Below are 18,746 nucleotides of genomic sequence, written 5' to 3' on the forward strand. Positions count from 1 at the left end.
CACAAGGCTTAATTAACGAGTGATAGGCGGGCACTGGATGGCAGTATGAAGTTTGTTGAAGGATTCTCTTCCTTCGGAATGAATGGGCGACCGGCCTTGTGCACGACGACATCACATCAATACATAAGCTATGCATTGAAAGCTATAAAATCCCACAAACAAATTTACACCACAAAGTTGATTTATACATGGCTCACGCTCACCATTTCTATAGCGTCCGCAAGATAATCATCATCACTGACCTCGTCGTCAAGTACCATCAACTCCTCCTCATCATCACCTATACAATCGACATCTGCCTCTTCCGTCCGTTGATCGTTCGGCTGAGAATCGATGTCCATTGCCTCACCGGCGCCGATTTCACCTTCATCCTCGCCACTTCCCCTCCCAATCATCCCAATCAGTTCTCCGGTGCCTCCTGGTTTATCCGGCAACTCTTCGATCTCTTGTCTGATAACAGTGGAATCGACAGCGCCTCCAAAAGCCTATGGGATTCCCTAGCCTCAGAGATGAGATGGAGAGATCTGATGCAAAGGTCACGGGAGGGAAAGTCTATGAACGCTTGTGAGCGCTGATGTCTTTGCCTATAGTGGACTTACTGTCCGATTAACGTCTTCTCTTCCTCTTTCGCAGGCCAACCCAAATGCAAATAGCTCGAAGATGTCCTGTAATTTTCTGTAATGCTTAATTTTCTGTCTTGTTTAGAGGTCCATCGAATTAGGGGTTCAGCTCGAAGGTGCTGCCGCTGTTCTTCATGACAGCGGTCCCTGTCCAGCAGCGCTTGCACACCTACAATTCTTTCAGTTTGAGCTCCTCCATGTAAATGCCTATCTTACCTTCTATATCTGCTGCTGCTGCTGCTGCTGCTGTTGTTGTTGTTGTTGTTGTTGTTGTTGTTGTTGTTGTTGGTATAATTTTATTATCATCATTCATTATTGTTGACGGTGATTACACGTGTATCTTCATTTCGAGCCTAACTAGCCCTAGAACCTTTTGCGGGCCTAACTATAAACTTGTTTACGCGACTGCCTTGTTGATTTCTGACAACAACAACCACGTCCTGTCTCACAAATCCCAAGCCCTTTCCCTTCTTTTCTCCGATTTATTATATCCTGAGCGTTGGCTTTCAAATTGACGGAAATTTGCCCAGCATCCAAAGTTTCTCATTTCATAATTTCTCTCGGGACAGTTGACACGATTCTCAATCCGCCAAAAATGCCAAGCGCTCATTACAGAAGCCCAACAATCCAAGTCTTTTCTGACTCTGAAGACGAAGATATGGGAAAAGCAGGGAATTTGAATAACCAAAAGAGGTCCCCCAAAGACCTGCGTGGGTTAACTTTCAACTTTTAGCAAACAATATAGAACGGCAGCTGATGTTGCATGTTTGACCTCAGAACCATCACGCCCACTAATCAATTTTTCAAACAATGTGCCTCTCACTCCTCGACGCACCGTCGCCTTTGCTCCCACTCCTCTCAAGAGGCTCAACTTCTCCACCGCCAAAATCAAGGGTACCCCTGGGAAAAAGATCCCTGGTATGAAGTTCGTCAAATCACCTGCTCCCAACAAATCGTCTTTTGGAGACCTTGACGATGAGGATGATGATGGTGGTGTTGACGATGACGTCGTGGGAACTCTGGGCTTGTAGGTTTTTGACTATTAACAGTATCTGCTCGGACTTAATTCACTTCTTTAGTCATTCACTCAAGATAGAAACTGAAACTGTGACTGGGCGTGATTTTGAGGATGAACTTGTCGAGAACATGAATGAAATTAATGATGTGCTGGATTCGTGAGTTGCGGACCTTCCTGAAAATGGATTCTAACGAGGGCGATTGCGGCGATTGCACAGACCAAGTATGTCAAGGGCTTCTACTACATCAACAGCACATATAAGCCCCCCTCCCGTGCTCAAGTTTTCGTCACCCTCTGCTTTTGCGCATAAAAACCTTTCAAACAAGACTCCACCATCACCTCCTGCAGAGAGCGAATCTGAGTCAGACTGGGTGCCTACCCGAACACCCAAAAGGACGCCAGGCAAAGCACGAAGGGTAATTGCCTCTGACTCCGAGGAGGATGAAGAGTTGGCAGGCCCAGAGATTCAAGCCAAGTTTCAAAAAATTAAGCAGGTGATTGATCTTACTTTGAGTGATGGTGAAGAGATTGCCCCGATCGTTGATGAGGAGAATGGCGGATATTATGGACCGGATGACTCGTATGGATCTCTGAGAGATTTCATTGTTGACGACAGCGAAGGTGAGAACTACATAGAAGCGCCTACTACGGAAGAAGAAGAAAGCGACGTCGAGATATGGGAACCGACCAAGAAGACCAAGGAAATCAAGGCTGTTGAGATGAAGGGGAGTGATGCTCAAAGTCCAGAAGAGGATCCAGAGGAACGAGGGTGGGACAGTAGCTCTGATGCTGGTATATTACGCTACTCTCCCCCTCGACGTCCTCTCAATCTTCCCCCTCTCGAAATGCTCACGCTCACCGTCAACGCTGATTCTGAGCCCCATCAAGACGAATCCCTCACCAAGAAGGTTATTGACAAATCCAAAACGTCAAAGCTCAAGGACGGCCTCTCCAAGAAGGAATGGGCTTTGCAAAGAGTTAGGGTAGCCAACGAAATCTTTGATGATCTCGACAGGAGGGTGTTCGAATCAAAGCTGGGAGAAAGAGGAGCAAAAGCGAGGCTCCAGTGGAATAATAGGTTATTGACCACTGCGGGTATGGCTAGATCCAAGAGGTGAATGAGCACTATTAGATCGTTTCCTTGCTTGACAGAAAGACTGACAATGTCAAGGACTATGAGGAATGATGTCAGCTCTAAGGAATATTGGATAGAGCTATCCGAAAAGGTTCTTACCAGCGAAGGCTAGTCATCTGTTGAACCACATCATCTAATAATGCTGATATCTGGATTAGAACGTATCCTTAACACTGTCGCTCACGAGATGTGCCATCGTGAGCCCACTAGACCGCAAAGTCATTGACCAAACTGACAACCTCGTAGTGGCAACGTGGATTATAAGCGGTGATTTCAAGAACCCCCATGGTCATATTTTCAAAAGCTGGTCAGTGATGCACAAGTGACCTAGAGAGATTAGCTAAACAGTATTGAAAGGGGAAGGAAGGTCATGCATGCTAGGAAGGACGTAGAAGTCACAGTGAGTTTTCATATAGATCCTTGGGTGGCTATTGACATGAATTAGACCAAACACTCCTATGTGATTGAGTACAAATACCAGTGGAAATGTGCCAATGAAAGATGTGGACAAGTGTGAGTGTCTAATCTTCCTTGATCCTTTTGTCGTCCGCATCTAATTGATGGTTTATCATTTTAGCTACAAGAGACAGTCCAAATGTATGTTGAGCTTCATTTGGATGGCAGAGACGTTGAACTAATTTATTAACGAACAGCTATCGATACCAGCGAGCACGCTTGTGGCTCTTGCAGAAGTAAACTCAACCCTCTTTTTGAAACTAGGCAAAAAGCTGCCTCAGGCTTCCAGCGTACGTCGTTTCTCTTCCTATCTGTCCTTTTCTCGCAGCAGCATACACTGAAAACCATGCCTTCGGCCGAATAGTATATCTGAAAGAAAACATGAAGAGCGCCAAGGCGGCTATGCCAGGAGCATCCCATGGCGACGTCATGCGAGCTTTGTCCAAGAGGTGGGCTGAAGCTGGAGAGATGATTAACAGCGGACACGAGGTCTACTGGCAGGGGATGGCAGCCAAAAATCATTAAATCACCAACGACCAGTCATCCACCAGTTAATCACATTAAAGTACTGAAACTGTTGTAACATAAATGCATACATACATAGGTGTGCTTGTAATGAGTACCATATGAAGTTAAAGACCATCATCATATCAGATCGTCCGGTCCGCTTTCAGTCCTTGAGCAAATCCAACAAGATGTCTTTCGCCTTCATCGCATCTGCCTTACCACCAGACAATTTCATAACCTCTCCCACCAAGCGCATTACCACTTTTTCATTTCCCTTCTTGAAATCCGCTACCGCCTTGGGTTGGTTGTTCATAGCCTTTTTACAGGTTTCTGTAAGATCTTCAACAGATGCAGCCGAGGGCGTTAAGCCTAGTTCGGCAAGAAGTTCGGCAAATGATGGAGGAAGTGAGGCAGATTCGGGTAGAGAGACAAAATGCTTGACGATAGCTTTACCAGTAGTACCAGTGATTTCGCGACTCTCCACAGCGGTCACGAGTTCGTGCATTAACGGAGCCGGGACGATGGTCGGTGTCCAGGGCCTAATGGCTTTGCCGAGTTGCCCTAGTAGTTCATGTGCGATCCTGTAATCGAAAGTGAGCTACGAGACTGATGATTCTGGAAGGCGTGCCATCATAAGTACTTACCAGTTGGTAGCCTTTTTTGCAATCTTTTTATCCTGTTCGACAACCTCCTCAAAATACGCGATTCCTTGAGCACTGTATTCGTCTAAACCAAGAAGAGTTTCTGCATCTCTTTTGGTTACGCCATAAGTCTTGACGAGCCGTTCGACACTTTGCCATGGCATCTCTGGAAGGTTTTTCCAAAGCGAGTCAAGATATCCCTGTCGATGCGTCAGCGGAAAGCGCTCCATTGCAAAGGGTAGTCAAACCTACATCATCAATGATAATAGCTGGGAGATTGTGGTCAGGCATATAACGGTAGTCCGTAGCCTCTTCCTTGGAGCGCAAAGAGTACGTTTGCAGTGTGAGTTCATTGAATCCTCGCGTCTCTTGGGCAAGCGGTTCCAATGGGCTTGTGCAGTAATGGGCGATATGTCGCTGACGCTCAGACTCTGGCGTCTTTATCAGTAACGGAACAGTCTAGATAACCGGATTTGCTTACCAATGGCTGCTTGGAGAAAGCGAACAGAGTTGATGTTTTTGATCTCACATCTTGTCCCGAAGGGCATTCCCGGCCTGTGCACTGAGACATTGACATCGACTCTCAGATTACCCTGCAAGTTTACATCAGGTTCATTAATTTATCTTCTTCATCAGAAAATAACATACCTTCTCCATATCTCCATCGGCAGATCCCACTCGTCTCAATAAACCTTGCAGCTTCTTCACAAAGGCTCCTGCTTCTTCTGGTGACCGCATATCAGGATCCGTCACGATCTCCATCAACCCCGTGCCAGCACGGTTCAGATCGACAAGAACAGCATCGCCAACTGTTTGGGACTTTGCTGTATCTTGTTCAACTTGCAGCTGCTTGATACCAATATTGAAGGTACGCTTAGATCCGTTATCGCCTTCTCGTATTTCGAGATGGCCGTTCCAAGCGAGGGGATCTACATTGCAATAATCTTAAGCATAATTCTGTCAAAGGTCACACTTGACCACTTACTGTAATGTTGAGTAATTTGATAGGATGCCGGAATGTCGTGGTAGAAGTAGTGCTTACGATCAAATGTGGAACGAGGATTCTAGGTTGAAAGTCAGCTTACGTAGAAACAGACAAGGTCAAACGTTATGTGTCTCACAATCTGACAATTGAGTGCAAGGGCAGTCATAATGGACAGCCTAATAGCATTAATATCCAGAACCTGCAATGATCCAGCTATTAGTGATGTTTAACCAGAAGAAGTTACACGTACAGGTAAAGTCCCAGGGAAAGCAGCATCGTGAACGTCGACATTCGTATTAGGCACATGTCCGTAGGACGTAGAGGCTTCTACATATCGAGAACTCGAAGATCAGTCTCCTCAACCAGGGACTCCGAAGACATTTATCATCATTCTATCTTACTTGAAAAGAGCTTTTTGCCAGTTTTGATCTGAGCATGAATTTCAAGACCGATGACAGTTTGCCAACCTTCGTCTCCCTTCTCGGTGGAAGTCGCAAAGCAGCGAGACCAGCGTAGTGGTGCAGAAGGGCGGGCAATACCCCATCTTAAAAGAGTGATCATAAGGAGAGCATATAATGGCCGGCTCGCTATCTCGAGGAGATGAAGATTATTTTCGGATGTTCAGCGAGTAACCTATCAAACCAATTAATTCTCACAGTGATGCAGCCCGCCGGCGGACGAAACGAGCTACTATTACGTAATGCATAATACTTACTAACCCTTGCTTCTTCGGTCATTTACAAGATGACACTGATTCAGGAGGGATAAAGTCACATTCAGAGAAAAAAAAAATTAATAGAGAAGATGAACAATAGAGATAATATGGTCGATGAAATCGACAGCAAAACGGTTCAAAGAGAGGCGAGTGTGATGAAAAGGGAAGATACAGACGGCTGATGGTGCGCTTTGAACCAAACGAAATCAGCCCAAGGACAATAATTAGCAGCTGAGCTGAAGAGAAACCTAGGACGCCTCCTCGGTGATGACGTGATATCAATCTTCTAAAGCTCCCACAGCATCGTATCTGTAATCTCATACTGCAGTTGCGCTATTCTTTCCGAACAACCGATGAAGGCACGAGTTTTAAAACGATTGGGAAAAGTTTGCTCAGGGAGCGTTTTGGCGTGCTGTCTTGCCGACGGTTGTGGTTGTCATCACCCGCATAATAGCGATGGTAAGCGCAGATGTACTATTTTTGGTTTGATACGGTTTTTAGATAAATATGAAGATAGTTTCTTTCCAATAAAAGTTGTCCATCAGCCAATGCCTCGCGTTATGATTTCGTGCAGGAGTGGTTATGCGCGAGAACCATCATCTATAACTGAGCTAATCGAGCTCTGACACTACAGCAGTCACGACAGTTATGCTGGGCAGTTGTGTCAGCATAGGCTGGAAGCGGCTTTTACAAAACCGACACTCACTCATCAATCTTGCCTCCCTTCCAGCCCCACTTGGGCACCTTCTTCGTCGCCTCCTCTTCAAACGGTGTCTTCCAGCCATTCGGTCCTTTTTCCTCCCCAGTCTTAGTCATCGCTGTTCTTCCATACCCTACCAACATATCCGCAAACAGCCTCGCTCGCTCAGAGTCTCGTTCGGCGGGGGACAGGTCCTTGTTCGTTGGGTCTTCGAGAATACGGTTGAGAAGCTTGGACAGGCCAGGAATGTGGGAGGGGGGCACGTTATCTGAGAAACCATCGGTCTTTGCATTTTGTGCGTTAATATGTTTGTGAGAGGGTATAGTTACCGATAAAATAGGACGTACGAAGAGAGCAATCACGTCGCCCGCTTGGAGTTCGAAGGATTTGGTGTCTGCCATGTCCGGGGTATCGTGTACGATTCCTTGATGCTTCATCTCTGGGGGCACTTTCGACAATTGCGTCTGCGAAATAATCATTTAACGCTAAATTCAAGCGGCAATTGGAGATGAAAGACTTGTCTGGCTCACGGGGCAGTTGAAGAAATGAGTTTGGGCCTGGGAGAACTCTAGTATCTCGTCGCCTCGCAGGATAAAGTATCCAGAGTCACCAAGGCTATTCAATGCCATCATGTCAGTGATATTTAAACTTTACGTGAAAGAACAGACAGCTCACTTGGCAAAGATTCCCTGACCATCTTCGTCCAGCCTTGCACTAACCATTGTTGCGCCGCCAGCGCTCACATTCTTATCCTTCAAAGCATCTTCATATGCCTTCTTCATTATAGACCTTGGGTCTACTGATCCTGTTGAAGAGTTTGCTAGTTCTTGAGCTGCTTTAGCATAATGGTAGCATAATAATTGAGGAAACAAAGAAGCGTCAACTCGGTCGGACCAGCCGCCGACACCGTCTGAGACTGCGATGTGCAGCTACGAACTATCAGATTCGCACAGCTAGCGAGGAGAGGTATAGTACGCACATCACCTCTGGCATTAGTTATTCCGAAGAAATCTTCTCCGGCACCCCACCTTCTCCTAGCCTCAGCCAAATCCTCCTCACTCGCCTTCAAATCACCCCGTCCAGCAGTCAACTCGAGCATCTGCTGCACCCATTTGCCAATATCATTGCTCTGTTTTGCAAAACCGTATGGCTTGATGTCTTGCTTGGGGTTGATGAATGGAGGCGAATATTTGGCGGCGTAAGACAGACCGATAGAATAGCTGTAGACAGGCAAGTCAGGGTAGAGGGGGTGGACGGAGGACGAGGTTTGTAAAGAGCGGCTGACGAAGGTCGCTCTGCTTCCTCGAGAAAGGGCCAGACGGGATGTCCTGATGAGGGTCATTTTTAGATGGCTGGAGAAGTATATTGAATTACGCGAAAGACGAAGACTTTTGTAACGTCGCCCGAGAAATGTACCGACGAGTGGCCGTGCCTGGTGGAGGTAATTGGTTACTATCTAAGAGGCTGAGGAATAAATAAAAAACATTTTACAGAGCCCAATAGTACAGAGCGAGAGAAAATCCATATTTAAAACGCACTACTGCCTTCCTACTCCAGAGATGCATACAGACGATGCGTCAAAAACAATCCGAGGACGCTTTTGTAAGATGCTATCATAATACATGAATTATGTATTGTCCTGTTAAACTTTAAAAGCCATATATTATACAGTTTTACACGTGTGGTGTAAATGTCTTCTTACTCCATAGACACCAATCCCCCTTCTCTTACAACAAAGTCTCACCCAAAGATGCCCGCGTGAGGGAGCAGCCAGCAGCGACAGTCATCTCGACGGACCTGGGGTCAAGCAGGGAAGGGTTGACCTCCTAATAAATGAGTGGAGTATCTCAGCTCATCTGAAGCGCAGAAGTCATGCAGACGTACCATGATGTCCAAAGCGACGAGGCAGCCGGTCTCAGCAACAACCTCGGTAATGTAATGGCCTAAACAACGAGTCAGACACGTTCTGTGGTGACCAAAAATGACTCACCTTCTCGGAAAGTCAGACCACCTCGAACGGGGGTACCTGTGCCTTCATCATCCACGTTAGCCCTTCCTCGTCTACCCAAATACTGTTGGGGAAGGGACGTACTAGGAGCAACTGTGGGGTCAAGAGCGTCAACGTCGAAACTGAGGTGAAGGGGTCGGTCACCATTGGGGTTGATATGCTGAAGCGCAAGTTCCATGACTTTGCCAATACCGTGCCTGTCGACGTGGTGCATAGTGAAAGTCTTGATGTTATTTTCCTTCAGAATCTTCTTCTCGGCGTCGTCAATGTCCCGGAGACCGATGTAGACGCTAAGTAGTAGATGGCGTCCAATCAGTCATTATTCAAGAAGTAAAAATGGGGGACATTAAGACATACATATCTTCAGGCTTGAGGCAAGGTTTAAGCCACTTGTTGAAAGGCTCGACGTCACAGCCATCCAAACCCAAGAGGAAAGAAACAGGGCAGCCGTGGAGATTGCCAGACTCGGTGGTCAAGGGGGTGTTGATATCGGCGTGAGCATCAACCTAAATATAGGACATCAGCCATATGTCACCTCACTTACCGGATCTTGAAAGCCTACCCAGATCACACCAGCGTTAGGGTACTTGCGCTTAGTACCAGCAATAGTACCCATCGCCAAACTGTGGTCGCCTCCCAAAGTCACAGGCAACCACCCCTTCTCCGCGATATCCCCAACCTCCTTGGCTACCATTTCGTTCACCGCACTGACTAACCTAGGTTTTTTCATGCTTCCAATATCAGGATCCGGCAACCCCTGGACCATCTTTTCGCCCTGAGCGGTCGTAGTGTGGGTAGAGGGGCCTTCGGTTGAAGTGACGGGGGAAGAAGAAGGAAGGGGGTTGTAAGGGATGTCGAGGAAGTTTTGGTGAGATTCGTAATGGACGTTCCAGCCAAGGGCCGAGATTTGCTCTACAAGACCGGCAGAGACGAGCTTGTTTGGGGCGAGATCGACACCAGCTCGACCTTGTCCACCGCTTAAACCGAAATAAGCTCCCTAAAGAAGTTGAATAGAAAGTGCAGATAGCGTGCTTACCTAAAAGGGCATCCGACAAGCTATCATCACTATTTATGAGCTAGGTTCGACTACTTGCACGGAGCAAACGATACGTACAGAAGCAGTAGCAGGCTCGTTCAAAAACTTGTAATTGTAAGTAGGGGAGGTAAGACCCTTCTCACTACTAGGCTGAGCGGTAATATGATGGTTTCTAGGTGCTGATGAGTGGGTGAACGCTTTTTGCATAGGGGAAGTGCCCATCCTTGATGCCCTCAATGGGGCAGCAAGGACTTGACGAAGAGATGGAGAGACGCGAGAGAGCATAGTGATGACAGTTATTAGAGTTGATTTCGATTGTGGTGGTGCTGTTCAGAAGTGGAAATGTATACCTGATATTGGATGACGAGCAAGCTTGATTCGGCGATGAAGATGCAAATGAAAGAGTTGGAAATATCATCGACTGACATCCACATGATCCTCTAGATCTCTCGTTGTATGATAAACGCCGAAGCGTCTATGGCGTTAAAGCGTTGGCGCGGGTCCGAGGGGACTTGACAGACAAGACTTAAATGTGCAGAAGAGATGTTCTCTCGCTCTGTTTTCTTCGCAATTCACAATATACATACATATAACGACTAGATATACAATGGCTTCCCCGCCCAAAGCGAGACGTAGCGACTCCACATCGGTTCGCTAGCTACATCCCTCATGGAGGCTTCGCCTGGGACTGCTGTTAGCTGCGGCTTTACCAAAGCGAAACAGACATATTGAATACATCCATCCACCTTTGCATCTGTGTGCCCGCCATGGCGGACGATGATATATCTCGCCGATTCAACAAAGGCCTTGACGTTCATCATATTAACTGCTGCAAGCTGAGCATATTTGTCACCTTCCACATGCACTAGCGGCACCTTGATATCCTTCTTTGCGTCTTCCCAACCTTTCAGTACCTCGAGTTCTCTAACGACTTAACCCATACCCCATTCCAGCGCTTCTCAGTTCCCTCATGTACGCGTTCCACCATGCCCTCACACCCATCCTCACACTGCCATTCTCGATTGTTGGCGGACCGACAATATCAGTGAAAAGAAGTAATCCTTCTGGAGGAGATCGACTGTGGAGATGAATGATGTGTGCGAGAGAAGAAATGATGAGATGGATGGGAAATGAAGATGGATGACACAGATGGAGCATGGAGTGTAAGGTAGAGGTGGAGCTGGACAACTAAATGAGGAAGTTAAGTTGATAGGTCAGGAAGGGGTTAACGTACTGGTACATATCGAAGCTGAGTACGGTCAGCCTCATGTCAGAAAGGAATTGACATGGACTTACTCGCAATTGACGGGCACATACATATCAAAAGTCAGCACTGTTTCCATTCGACCATCATCCACGCACGAGTGTTGAGTTCGGGCAGAGTCCATTCTGAGACAATTAACCTTTCCCTGCTCGACCATTATTCTTTATCCTATGATGTCTGCCCTGTTCCTCGTCAATTCATGTACCTCAACTGACGCCAGATTACTCACTGCGGGAAGCTCTCAGCCATGTTAATCGCCCAGCTAAAGTCTCTTAGCTTTTTTCAACCCGTTGACGGAGGTCACGCTTACGATGCTGTGCCAGTGCCAATATCCAATATCCCAATTTGTTGGTTGTTGGAACAAGGTGCGTTAAGGACTTTGTTGACATGCTCAAAGAAACTGACTGTCTATTCTTAGCTTGTAATAACTGGGACAGAGTAATGGAGAAACATACTGCTCATAGCTTCACCATGTGAATCAGTTACCCGCCATGGCTTGAAAGGGAAGCTTACCTATACGAAGAAGGTAATGCTTTGGGGTTTCAGTTAATCTGAGCTTTGGATCATGAGATGTAACTTACCTATGAATCTTGCGTCTTTCAAAAACACAAATGAGTACATATAACCAGCCCAAAATCAATGATAAAATACCTACTTCCAGCTCCTCACCGTCAGCCATCCACTCGCCTTTCCCAACCAGATTGATAGGTTTACTTCTCCATTCTGTGAACCACGCTTGTTGTAACTTGAGGCGATTGATTCTGAGTGCTAAATGGGTACCTTGTGGGGTCTAGAGGGTTTTCCTGAGAGGCGAACTGACTGTTTGGAGTTAAGGGAAGGAGTGGCGTTGGAGTGGCGTCTGTTGATACCACGTCTTCTTGATGGATGATATTGGATTCGGGTTGTAAATATATAAATTAGGAATGATAACGATCGACAGGACATGGGCCAAGGTCAGTACTTTTATACATCAGCGTACGAAGCACTTCGTTGTCTCTAATACAAATTACACATCGCCTCATTTGTCTTCTTCGTAAAGGATCATCGAGTCATAAAGTGTCAGCCAACGATGATGATTCGGTCAACCATTCAAAGTGAGTAGAGCTCTGTGCTCGAACCAAATAACTCTGGCAGAGGGATAATCAAAGGCCGAAGACATACACAGTCCCACGAGTGATACACGAGGGAAACACAGATGTGTCTATTGTTACCCACTACTGGTTGTTTGTTTCGCCGTAATCGAGAATGTTGTCGATCGAATCGAGTCGTCGCCGGCGTCGCCGCCTGGTCGGCAGCCACTCGCGGCGGTCCAACAGGCTCGATTTCGTAGTCCTCGACATACAGTAACCACTACTCATGGCTTATCAGCTTATGCTCTACCAAATTCTCTGACTGATCAAGAAGACAAGCATATGCATAAGTGTGAAATGGCCGATTTCTTACTCGTCGTCAGCCGTCATCAGTCAATCACGGCACAGCAGCAGTGCTCATCGCGGCATAGTCCGTCGCCGCTCGCCTGCCCTCTGGTGGTGATGAGTAATATAATAATCAATCATTCGGTCTGCATCTCTTTCTATTTCATTTTGAAACGTTTTTGTATATCTTGGAGCCTTGGAGACGGCAGGTGGTAACAACCCAAAACTAGACAAAACTTACCTTTGCCGCTTTGGCGGACCCACTTCGCCAAAGAATCAGAAACGACCCGCACGAGCGAGGACATAAGGGTACGAGGACACACAGCAAGGTCTGCTATAACGCACACGTCCTGTGCATGTATAAATCGGCAAGACAACATTCATAATTCATTAGGTACAGCTCTTCATTTAGTGAGTAGTGGGAATTATTTCGAAAGTACGACCGTTGACAAAAACAGCAATGGGATCTTCACAATCACAACCTTCGCCCAACGACCGACCGAATGGTAACGACGGTCGTCCGGCTTCACGACGGACCTCTTCAAACCCTCTTCGATCTTTTCGTCGTCTATCCAATATCGGGAGACACGCAACCGATACTTCTTCGTCACAACCTGTTAGCGACGTTGGTGAGGAACAGAAGAACAATGTGGAGGTGGAGATGGAGCGAACCGGTAGTGGGAGTGGAGGGAAACGTATGAGGCAAGCTTCCACTGTCGGTGATACGAGATTGAGTGGCATCGAGAGAAAAAAGCCGAGGATGGGAGAGAGACAAGAGTCTGGACCATCGTCGTCCCGGACATGGGCTGATCGTGAGGACGAACCCATGCCCTCGGTTTCAACTTCTCGAACAAGTTGGTCTACTCAGCCTTATCCCCAATCCACATCAACGCCCGGTCAGTCGGCAACCTTATCTCCTACACTTTCATCTGACGACTCTCTCTCCGAGGAACGTTTTCAAACGTTGTCTACTATCCGCGACACCCTCGGCCCTGAATGGCCACCTGCAGATTCTCCTGCTGCGCCCGTTGTGGAGAGATTTTTGAGGCGACATTCCTCTCAGAACGTTGTGGGGCCTACTTCATCCACGTTGGGGACTGGTGTAGGCGTGACAGCGGCTGGCGTAGGTGGTTCGACCCCTGGAAATCACACCGTAGCTGAGGCCAGGATTAATTTGCAGAGAGCTATGTCCCAAGCTCGCAATTTAGCTGATCGCATTACCTCCATGTCAGCTCGACTTAACTCTGGTCTTCTGGCTTCCTCCTCTCGTGATTTCCATGATCCCCTAATCAGTCAACCCCAACCTCAATCTCTATCTCAACATCAACTTCCACCCTCAACAGGAGCCGCAGATGAAGAGGTCCCTTCTTCAGCAATGGAAGACCTCGCTGCCCGTTTGCGCGAAGCTCGGGAAGAACTAGCTGAGACTGAGCGGCAGTTGAATGAAACCAGGGAGAGGTTCGAGTCGACGACCGAAAGAAGGAGAGTGCCTACCGGTGCAGTATTGATAGTACAAGGTTTGGCACAGACACATACGTTTCCTGATATGGAGGAGGCTCAAAACAGAGATGTAAATGAAATGGAGAGAGCTCAACGTAATGAAGAAGATGTGGGCTTTCACACCACCTTGGAACGGGATAGTGAAGATCGAACGAGTAGTGTGAGACCGAGAAGGGCTTCCGAAAGTAGAGTAGGAGAGAGGGTCGAGGCGCCCAGTGAAGACGGGGAAGGAGTGACTCTGCAACAGCAGGCGAACATGATTAGTGGTCTTCTCACGTACGTCTGTGTCGTATGACGGTACTCCATAGCTAACAAGCTACATAGTGTGGCCGCTGCAGCAACGGCTACTACCCTACTCGCTCCAGGAGGCAATCGCCCCAGCCTCGCCTCTGCTGTTCAGCCTCAACGCCCTTCACCTTCTTCCACACTAGAATCTATGCTCAGCCGCTTGAGACCCAATCGCCCCAGGCAGCAAACAGACCAGACCGTCGAGGCGTCCTTGGGGAATTATCTCCGCAATGTTCTTCGTGACAACAGAGTAGAAGGTTTTACCAGTCCCAACACCACATTAGGCACTACAGAGATCTCCTCGACAGCCGCTTCCTCCCCTGCTGATCCACCTCCACCAAGTCAAGATCCTGCAGCCGATGCAGCTGAAGAAGCCATCTCTTCAGAGTTCCAAACCTTCCTTGAAGGGCTGCAAGAGGAGCTTGTGGATGCTGTAAGAGCTTTTGCTGGACCTTTACCTGAAGCAGACGAGGAGGCGAGTGCTCGAGATGGTGAAGACGTAGTGCGGTCTATGGCAGACGCCAGCCTTGATCCTTCCACAAGTAGGGCAGACAACATCTCAGTCTCTGCCGGAGCAACATCTACCCAGTTGACCGCTGTTGAGAATCCCACCTCTACTTCCAACTCCATTCCAACTTTTCATTCGCAGTTAGGACAAAACCTTCCAGGTGTCCGAAGAGAAGTTCCCTCCGTGACTGGTGGTCGAGATGGTGTACCTAGACGGTTGAACTTTTTCAGAGTGCACACTTTCCCTGCCATATCACCAATTACAGGGCGGCGAATTGAGGGTCGTCAAGTCTCCGAGGGTGGCCAAAACAATGGAAATGAGATTCAGACTGAGGACGATATTGCTAGAACAGCCTCTCCACAGGAAACAGCGGAGCAGCAGACGCCTACAATCGGTAACAATCAATCACGAGCTCAACCACACACGCGGGCACAGACGCAAGATGACGAGCCTCTGATACCCTGCATATTTATCGGCGTACGAAGTATCCGTCATGATCCAGCCATGACCACGGATGACCTTGTTTCCCACCCTCAATTCCCTTTCGTCAATGGTGAAGTGCCGCCTCGGCCTCCCGCATCCGAAGGCGAGGGCGAAGGTACCGAAGAGAATGCGGGTGAGGAGGATAGTCAGGAAAGGGAGGGTATACTTCGCGATCACGACCAAAGTCATGAAGAGGAGCAGCCTGCTACTATTTCAACCCGGCAGGGGCGTGCGGCCTCTTCACCACCCGAAAGAGACCGCCGTTCCCTTCGCGAGCGTTTTCTCTCCCACCTGCGTCGAACCACATCTCCTGCATCTCCTCGCACACCCCCTTCGGGACCGTTGAACACCTATCTTGTTTATGTTATCGGTGGTAACTACCCCCGGTCACATCCTGTTTTGAGGATGCCTTCTCTCATTCATGGTGGTGCGATGACAGATGAAGAACTCCAGTTTGTAGGTGACCTTCTAGGATCGGCGAGTAACCAGACTGTTGAGAAGGAGAAGCTCGACAATAGTGGACTGCAGGTGATCAAAGGGAAGGAAATGGAGGATAAGGGGGAAACAGGCGAAGTAATTGATAGCTGTGTCGAACAATGTCTTGTAAGTTGGTCATTTCCATTATTATAAATTTTATTGACATAATGGCTTCTTAGGTCTGCCTGTCAGGTTATGATCCAGAAGAGGATTGCCGTATCTTGGGCTGTCGTCACGCCTTCCACAAGGATTGTGTTGATCAGTGGCTGACAACGGGAAAGAATTCTTGTCCCGCTTGTCGTACTGAAGGTTCGTATCCTTTCTCGTCATCCTCAAGAGTTGAAAATTAGCAGTGACTGATGGAAACGCTTAGCCGTTGATTCAAAGCCTTCATGGACCGAGGAGAATACGGCGACTGCGGCGGCCGGTATGGATGACGTTGATTGAACGGTTGAAGAAAAAAAAGAGGAAAAAAACCAAAATAGAAGCACATAACGATTCAAGAACCCGGCATTCCACTTTTTTTCTCTCATTGTTATTGTACGTCATATTAGGCTGCAGACATATTATTTCCTTGTGAGGTTCCAATCGTGGAATCTTCCCACAAATTTAAGTTGGCATGATTATCCCATGCAATTCCAGTATCAAAAGTTCGAGAAATCAGAGAAATGAAGGGAGATGATGGTGATGATGACACGAGAAGACAGTCCTTCAAGCACTTTTTCCACACCGCATGTTGCAAATCACCTAGGTTGCTGTATTTCTGGATTATTCATTAGCAGGTCAGACTTATGCATGTCCATGTCCTCGACATATGGCCGTTGGCAGTGAAATGATAGTCAGTTCGTTCGTTATTTCCGTTACTCGTTTCGTTGCCGTCGGTCGTTGCGTCATCGTTTTCAGGTTTGTCAATTGCATCATCACTTTGTTCTCTTCCTTGTCTTCATCCGCCACACTTCATGTTCCCGCCTAACTCCGCTCACCGTATGCGGACGAAGGCCCACTCAGCTTCACCCAATTTGACTGGACCTGCTCGAGTGCATACTACAAATACAACTCGTTCAAACAACCTCAAAATGCCTCTCAAGGAAGTCCCCAGACCATACCCCCTCATCGACTCTGACCCCCATTTCAGCAGGGTGGTCAGGTACATGCGACCGAACGACTATGCCTTGTGGGCTGGAGCCGCCGCTGCTGGACCTGGATTGTTGTGGCTTTATGGTGGGTGTTAAATGTAGACAAGGGGAGGGATGTGTCCTCGGAATGCGACAGGGGGGACAAGGATACGGCAATGATATCAAGATAGCAACAATGGAGCGAAAGGGATGAAGACTGACGAGGAAATGTAGAACGCGTAGACCCTACAAGGTCTAACCCTGCAAGCCTCCGAAATGCCCTCCGATTGACTGGTATCTTGGGTTTCTTCGGTGGCTTCTTGCTCGCTTACCAACAATCTACTTGTAAGTCAGCTTTTTTCTGAAAAAGGGCATGAATTAACATCATCTGATCAACTTTAGTCCGATTCTGGGGCTGGAGGGAAAACGCGGCCGAAGTTCAGAAGGACCAAACCGAGCTTTCCCAACGAGCCAGGGAGGGCAAGCCTCTGTACGGCGAGAGTCAGCTCGATCCTTATCTCCAAGGTGTTGCGGCGAGGAACTCTACGTGGTCTCAGTTGAAGTTGCACGCTTTCCCTTGGTAAGTCCAGCTTTTCTAAGTGGAATATATGGAGGAGAGATGGAAAAGTGTGGGTCGCAACGGGCGTACGGTCGTAATATCGTGGAAACTGGCAAATCTGATGGATCAGTCATGGACGCCAGGGGTTGGAAAGGGCGGACAGGGTCTCGAGAGAGTACCAAGCTGGGGCCAGTGTTAACTACCTGTCATCTGGAAGCGTTCTGTGGAGATCTCTCTCACATTGTCATTAACCACTTATGTACAGGTTCAACGTTGCCAACCACAACTCCCACGGCGTCGACACCTCAAAATACACCTCTGAATCTCCCAACCAACCCTCGTAAAGCCTTTGTTTACCACACTTCCTCAACGATCAGCCTCTTACTCTTATCCAATCTCGACATCTACTCATCACCAAAGGTGTCATCAACTCAAATCACAACCTATTACACACATGATAAAGACAGCTGCCGGCGCTTTCGTATATTTCTAGGAGCATTGGCGGCAGTGGAATTGCGGATGCATGATTTTAGAAAAAGGTTTGACCTGATATGCTATTTGGAACAACGCCAAAGGCATGATGTGATCCATTTTGCTTGGACGTTGAATGATTGTGTGACCGCCTGATTTTACGATGGAAACGCGTTCGGTATATCTTCCTTGCAGACGAAGTCACAGTTAAACTTCTAATGCCGACAATCTCAAAATTCCACTTGGCTCAATGCGTTCGGGATCTCCTTCTCCGAAGTCCATCGCATTCACAGTGTTCAATACAGTCGGTGGTCTTCATGGACGATATGTCATTTGATCAAGTTGTATTCTTGACTTGGTGTGCGAAGACTGACTGCGACTCAGTGGGTGCAGCACAACAGCTGTACTTACCCTGCTTGCTAGCTGCCAAACTCATGAGGATATTCAGGATTAACCTTCTCCAAGCTCACAATAGCCACTACTGATGACTACTACCATGGTGTTGTTGTTACTAGGTAAAAGCTGAATGAAAGATGAAACGCTCTACTGGTGCCTACTTCTTGTGACGCTCTTCCTCATGCCCCGCCGGGTTCCCCCAAGGGAACTGGAATTATTTGCATAACAGAGCAGCAGCAGTGTCATGAATGATATATGGAGATGCCATAATTATCCAGGGATTGAACACCATCCTAGAAATGTTGTCGGTTTCTACGTATCAACAAGTACTACACCTCAAGCTGGCCTGCAATGATTCGTCGGTCCGCCTGTTGATGGCCAGTTTTAGCATAAAATGAAGTCGGTATACATTCAACCGTTTACCGTTATCCTATTATCACGCAGGTACT

At 47.6% G+C, this 18,746-nt stretch overlaps 6 protein-coding genes across 6 annotated transcripts; 3 read left to right on the plus strand and 3 right to left on the minus strand.

The window, feature by feature from the left end:
- Nucleotides 1-1,215: 1,215 nt before the first annotated feature.
- On the plus strand, nucleotides 1,216-3,754 carry CNBG4200 (hypothetical protein; the record flags this gene model as incomplete). The annotated part of the gene is made up of 12 exons (XM_769027.1): nucleotides 1,216-1,330; nucleotides 1,398-1,647; nucleotides 1,700-1,795; nucleotides 1,856-2,752; nucleotides 2,810-2,880; nucleotides 2,932-2,970; nucleotides 3,020-3,080; nucleotides 3,131-3,173; nucleotides 3,219-3,286; nucleotides 3,351-3,370; nucleotides 3,427-3,519; nucleotides 3,594-3,754. 12 exons carry the CDS (start codon nucleotides 1,216-1,218, stop codon nucleotides 3,752-3,754), a joined length of 1,914 nt encoding a protein of 637 aa, XP_774120.1.
- Nucleotides 3,755-3,899: 145 nt separating this feature from the next.
- On the minus strand, nucleotides 3,900-5,923 carry CNBG4210 (hypothetical protein; the record flags this gene model as incomplete). The annotated part of the gene is made up of 9 exons (XM_769028.1): nucleotides 3,900-4,317; nucleotides 4,381-4,577; nucleotides 4,630-4,808; nucleotides 4,859-4,970; nucleotides 5,026-5,306; nucleotides 5,363-5,441; nucleotides 5,499-5,561; nucleotides 5,613-5,689; nucleotides 5,764-5,923. The coding sequence occupies 9 exons, from the start codon at nucleotides 5,921-5,923 to the stop codon at nucleotides 3,900-3,902; spliced, it is 1,566 nt and encodes a 521-aa protein (XP_774121.1).
- A 765-nt stretch (nucleotides 5,924-6,688) lies between these two features.
- On the minus strand, nucleotides 6,689-8,119 carry CNBG4220 (hypothetical protein; the record flags this gene model as incomplete). Its single annotated transcript, XM_769029.1, has 6 exons — nucleotides 6,689-6,728; nucleotides 6,784-7,061; nucleotides 7,125-7,241; nucleotides 7,308-7,392; nucleotides 7,453-7,706; nucleotides 7,757-8,119. The coding sequence occupies 6 exons, from the start codon at nucleotides 8,117-8,119 to the stop codon at nucleotides 6,689-6,691; spliced, it is 1,137 nt and encodes a 378-aa protein (XP_774122.1).
- A 385-nt stretch (nucleotides 8,120-8,504) lies between these two features.
- Nucleotides 8,505-10,106, minus strand: CNBG4230 (hypothetical protein; the record flags this gene model as incomplete). Its single annotated transcript, XM_769030.1, has 8 exons — nucleotides 8,505-8,603; nucleotides 8,662-8,720; nucleotides 8,768-8,809; nucleotides 8,870-9,075; nucleotides 9,143-9,291; nucleotides 9,348-9,762; nucleotides 9,822-9,841; nucleotides 9,900-10,106. The coding sequence occupies 8 exons, from the start codon at nucleotides 10,104-10,106 to the stop codon at nucleotides 8,505-8,507; spliced, it is 1,197 nt and encodes a 398-aa protein (XP_774123.1).
- Nucleotides 10,107-12,960: 2,854 nt separating this feature from the next.
- On the plus strand, nucleotides 12,961-16,203 carry CNBG4240 (hypothetical protein; the record flags this gene model as incomplete). The annotated part of the gene is made up of 4 exons (XM_769031.1): nucleotides 12,961-14,276; nucleotides 14,325-15,882; nucleotides 15,936-16,065; nucleotides 16,130-16,203. 4 exons carry the CDS (start codon nucleotides 12,961-12,963, stop codon nucleotides 16,201-16,203), a joined length of 3,078 nt encoding a protein of 1,025 aa, XP_774124.1.
- Nucleotides 16,204-16,832: 629 nt separating this feature from the next.
- Nucleotides 16,833-17,774, plus strand: CNBG4250 (hypothetical protein; the record flags this gene model as incomplete). Its single annotated transcript, XM_769032.1, has 4 exons — nucleotides 16,833-16,977; nucleotides 17,106-17,216; nucleotides 17,274-17,451; nucleotides 17,696-17,774. The coding sequence occupies 4 exons, from the start codon at nucleotides 16,833-16,835 to the stop codon at nucleotides 17,772-17,774; spliced, it is 513 nt and encodes a 170-aa protein (XP_774125.1).
- Between the last annotated feature and the right edge of the window lie 972 nt (nucleotides 17,775-18,746).

This window comes from Cryptococcus neoformans, chromosome 7, assembly GCF_000149385.1.
Source record: "Cryptococcus neoformans var. neoformans B-3501A chromosome 7, whole genome shotgun sequence".
NCBI lineage: Eukaryota > Fungi > Basidiomycota > Tremellomycetes > Tremellales > Cryptococcaceae > Cryptococcus > Cryptococcus deneoformans.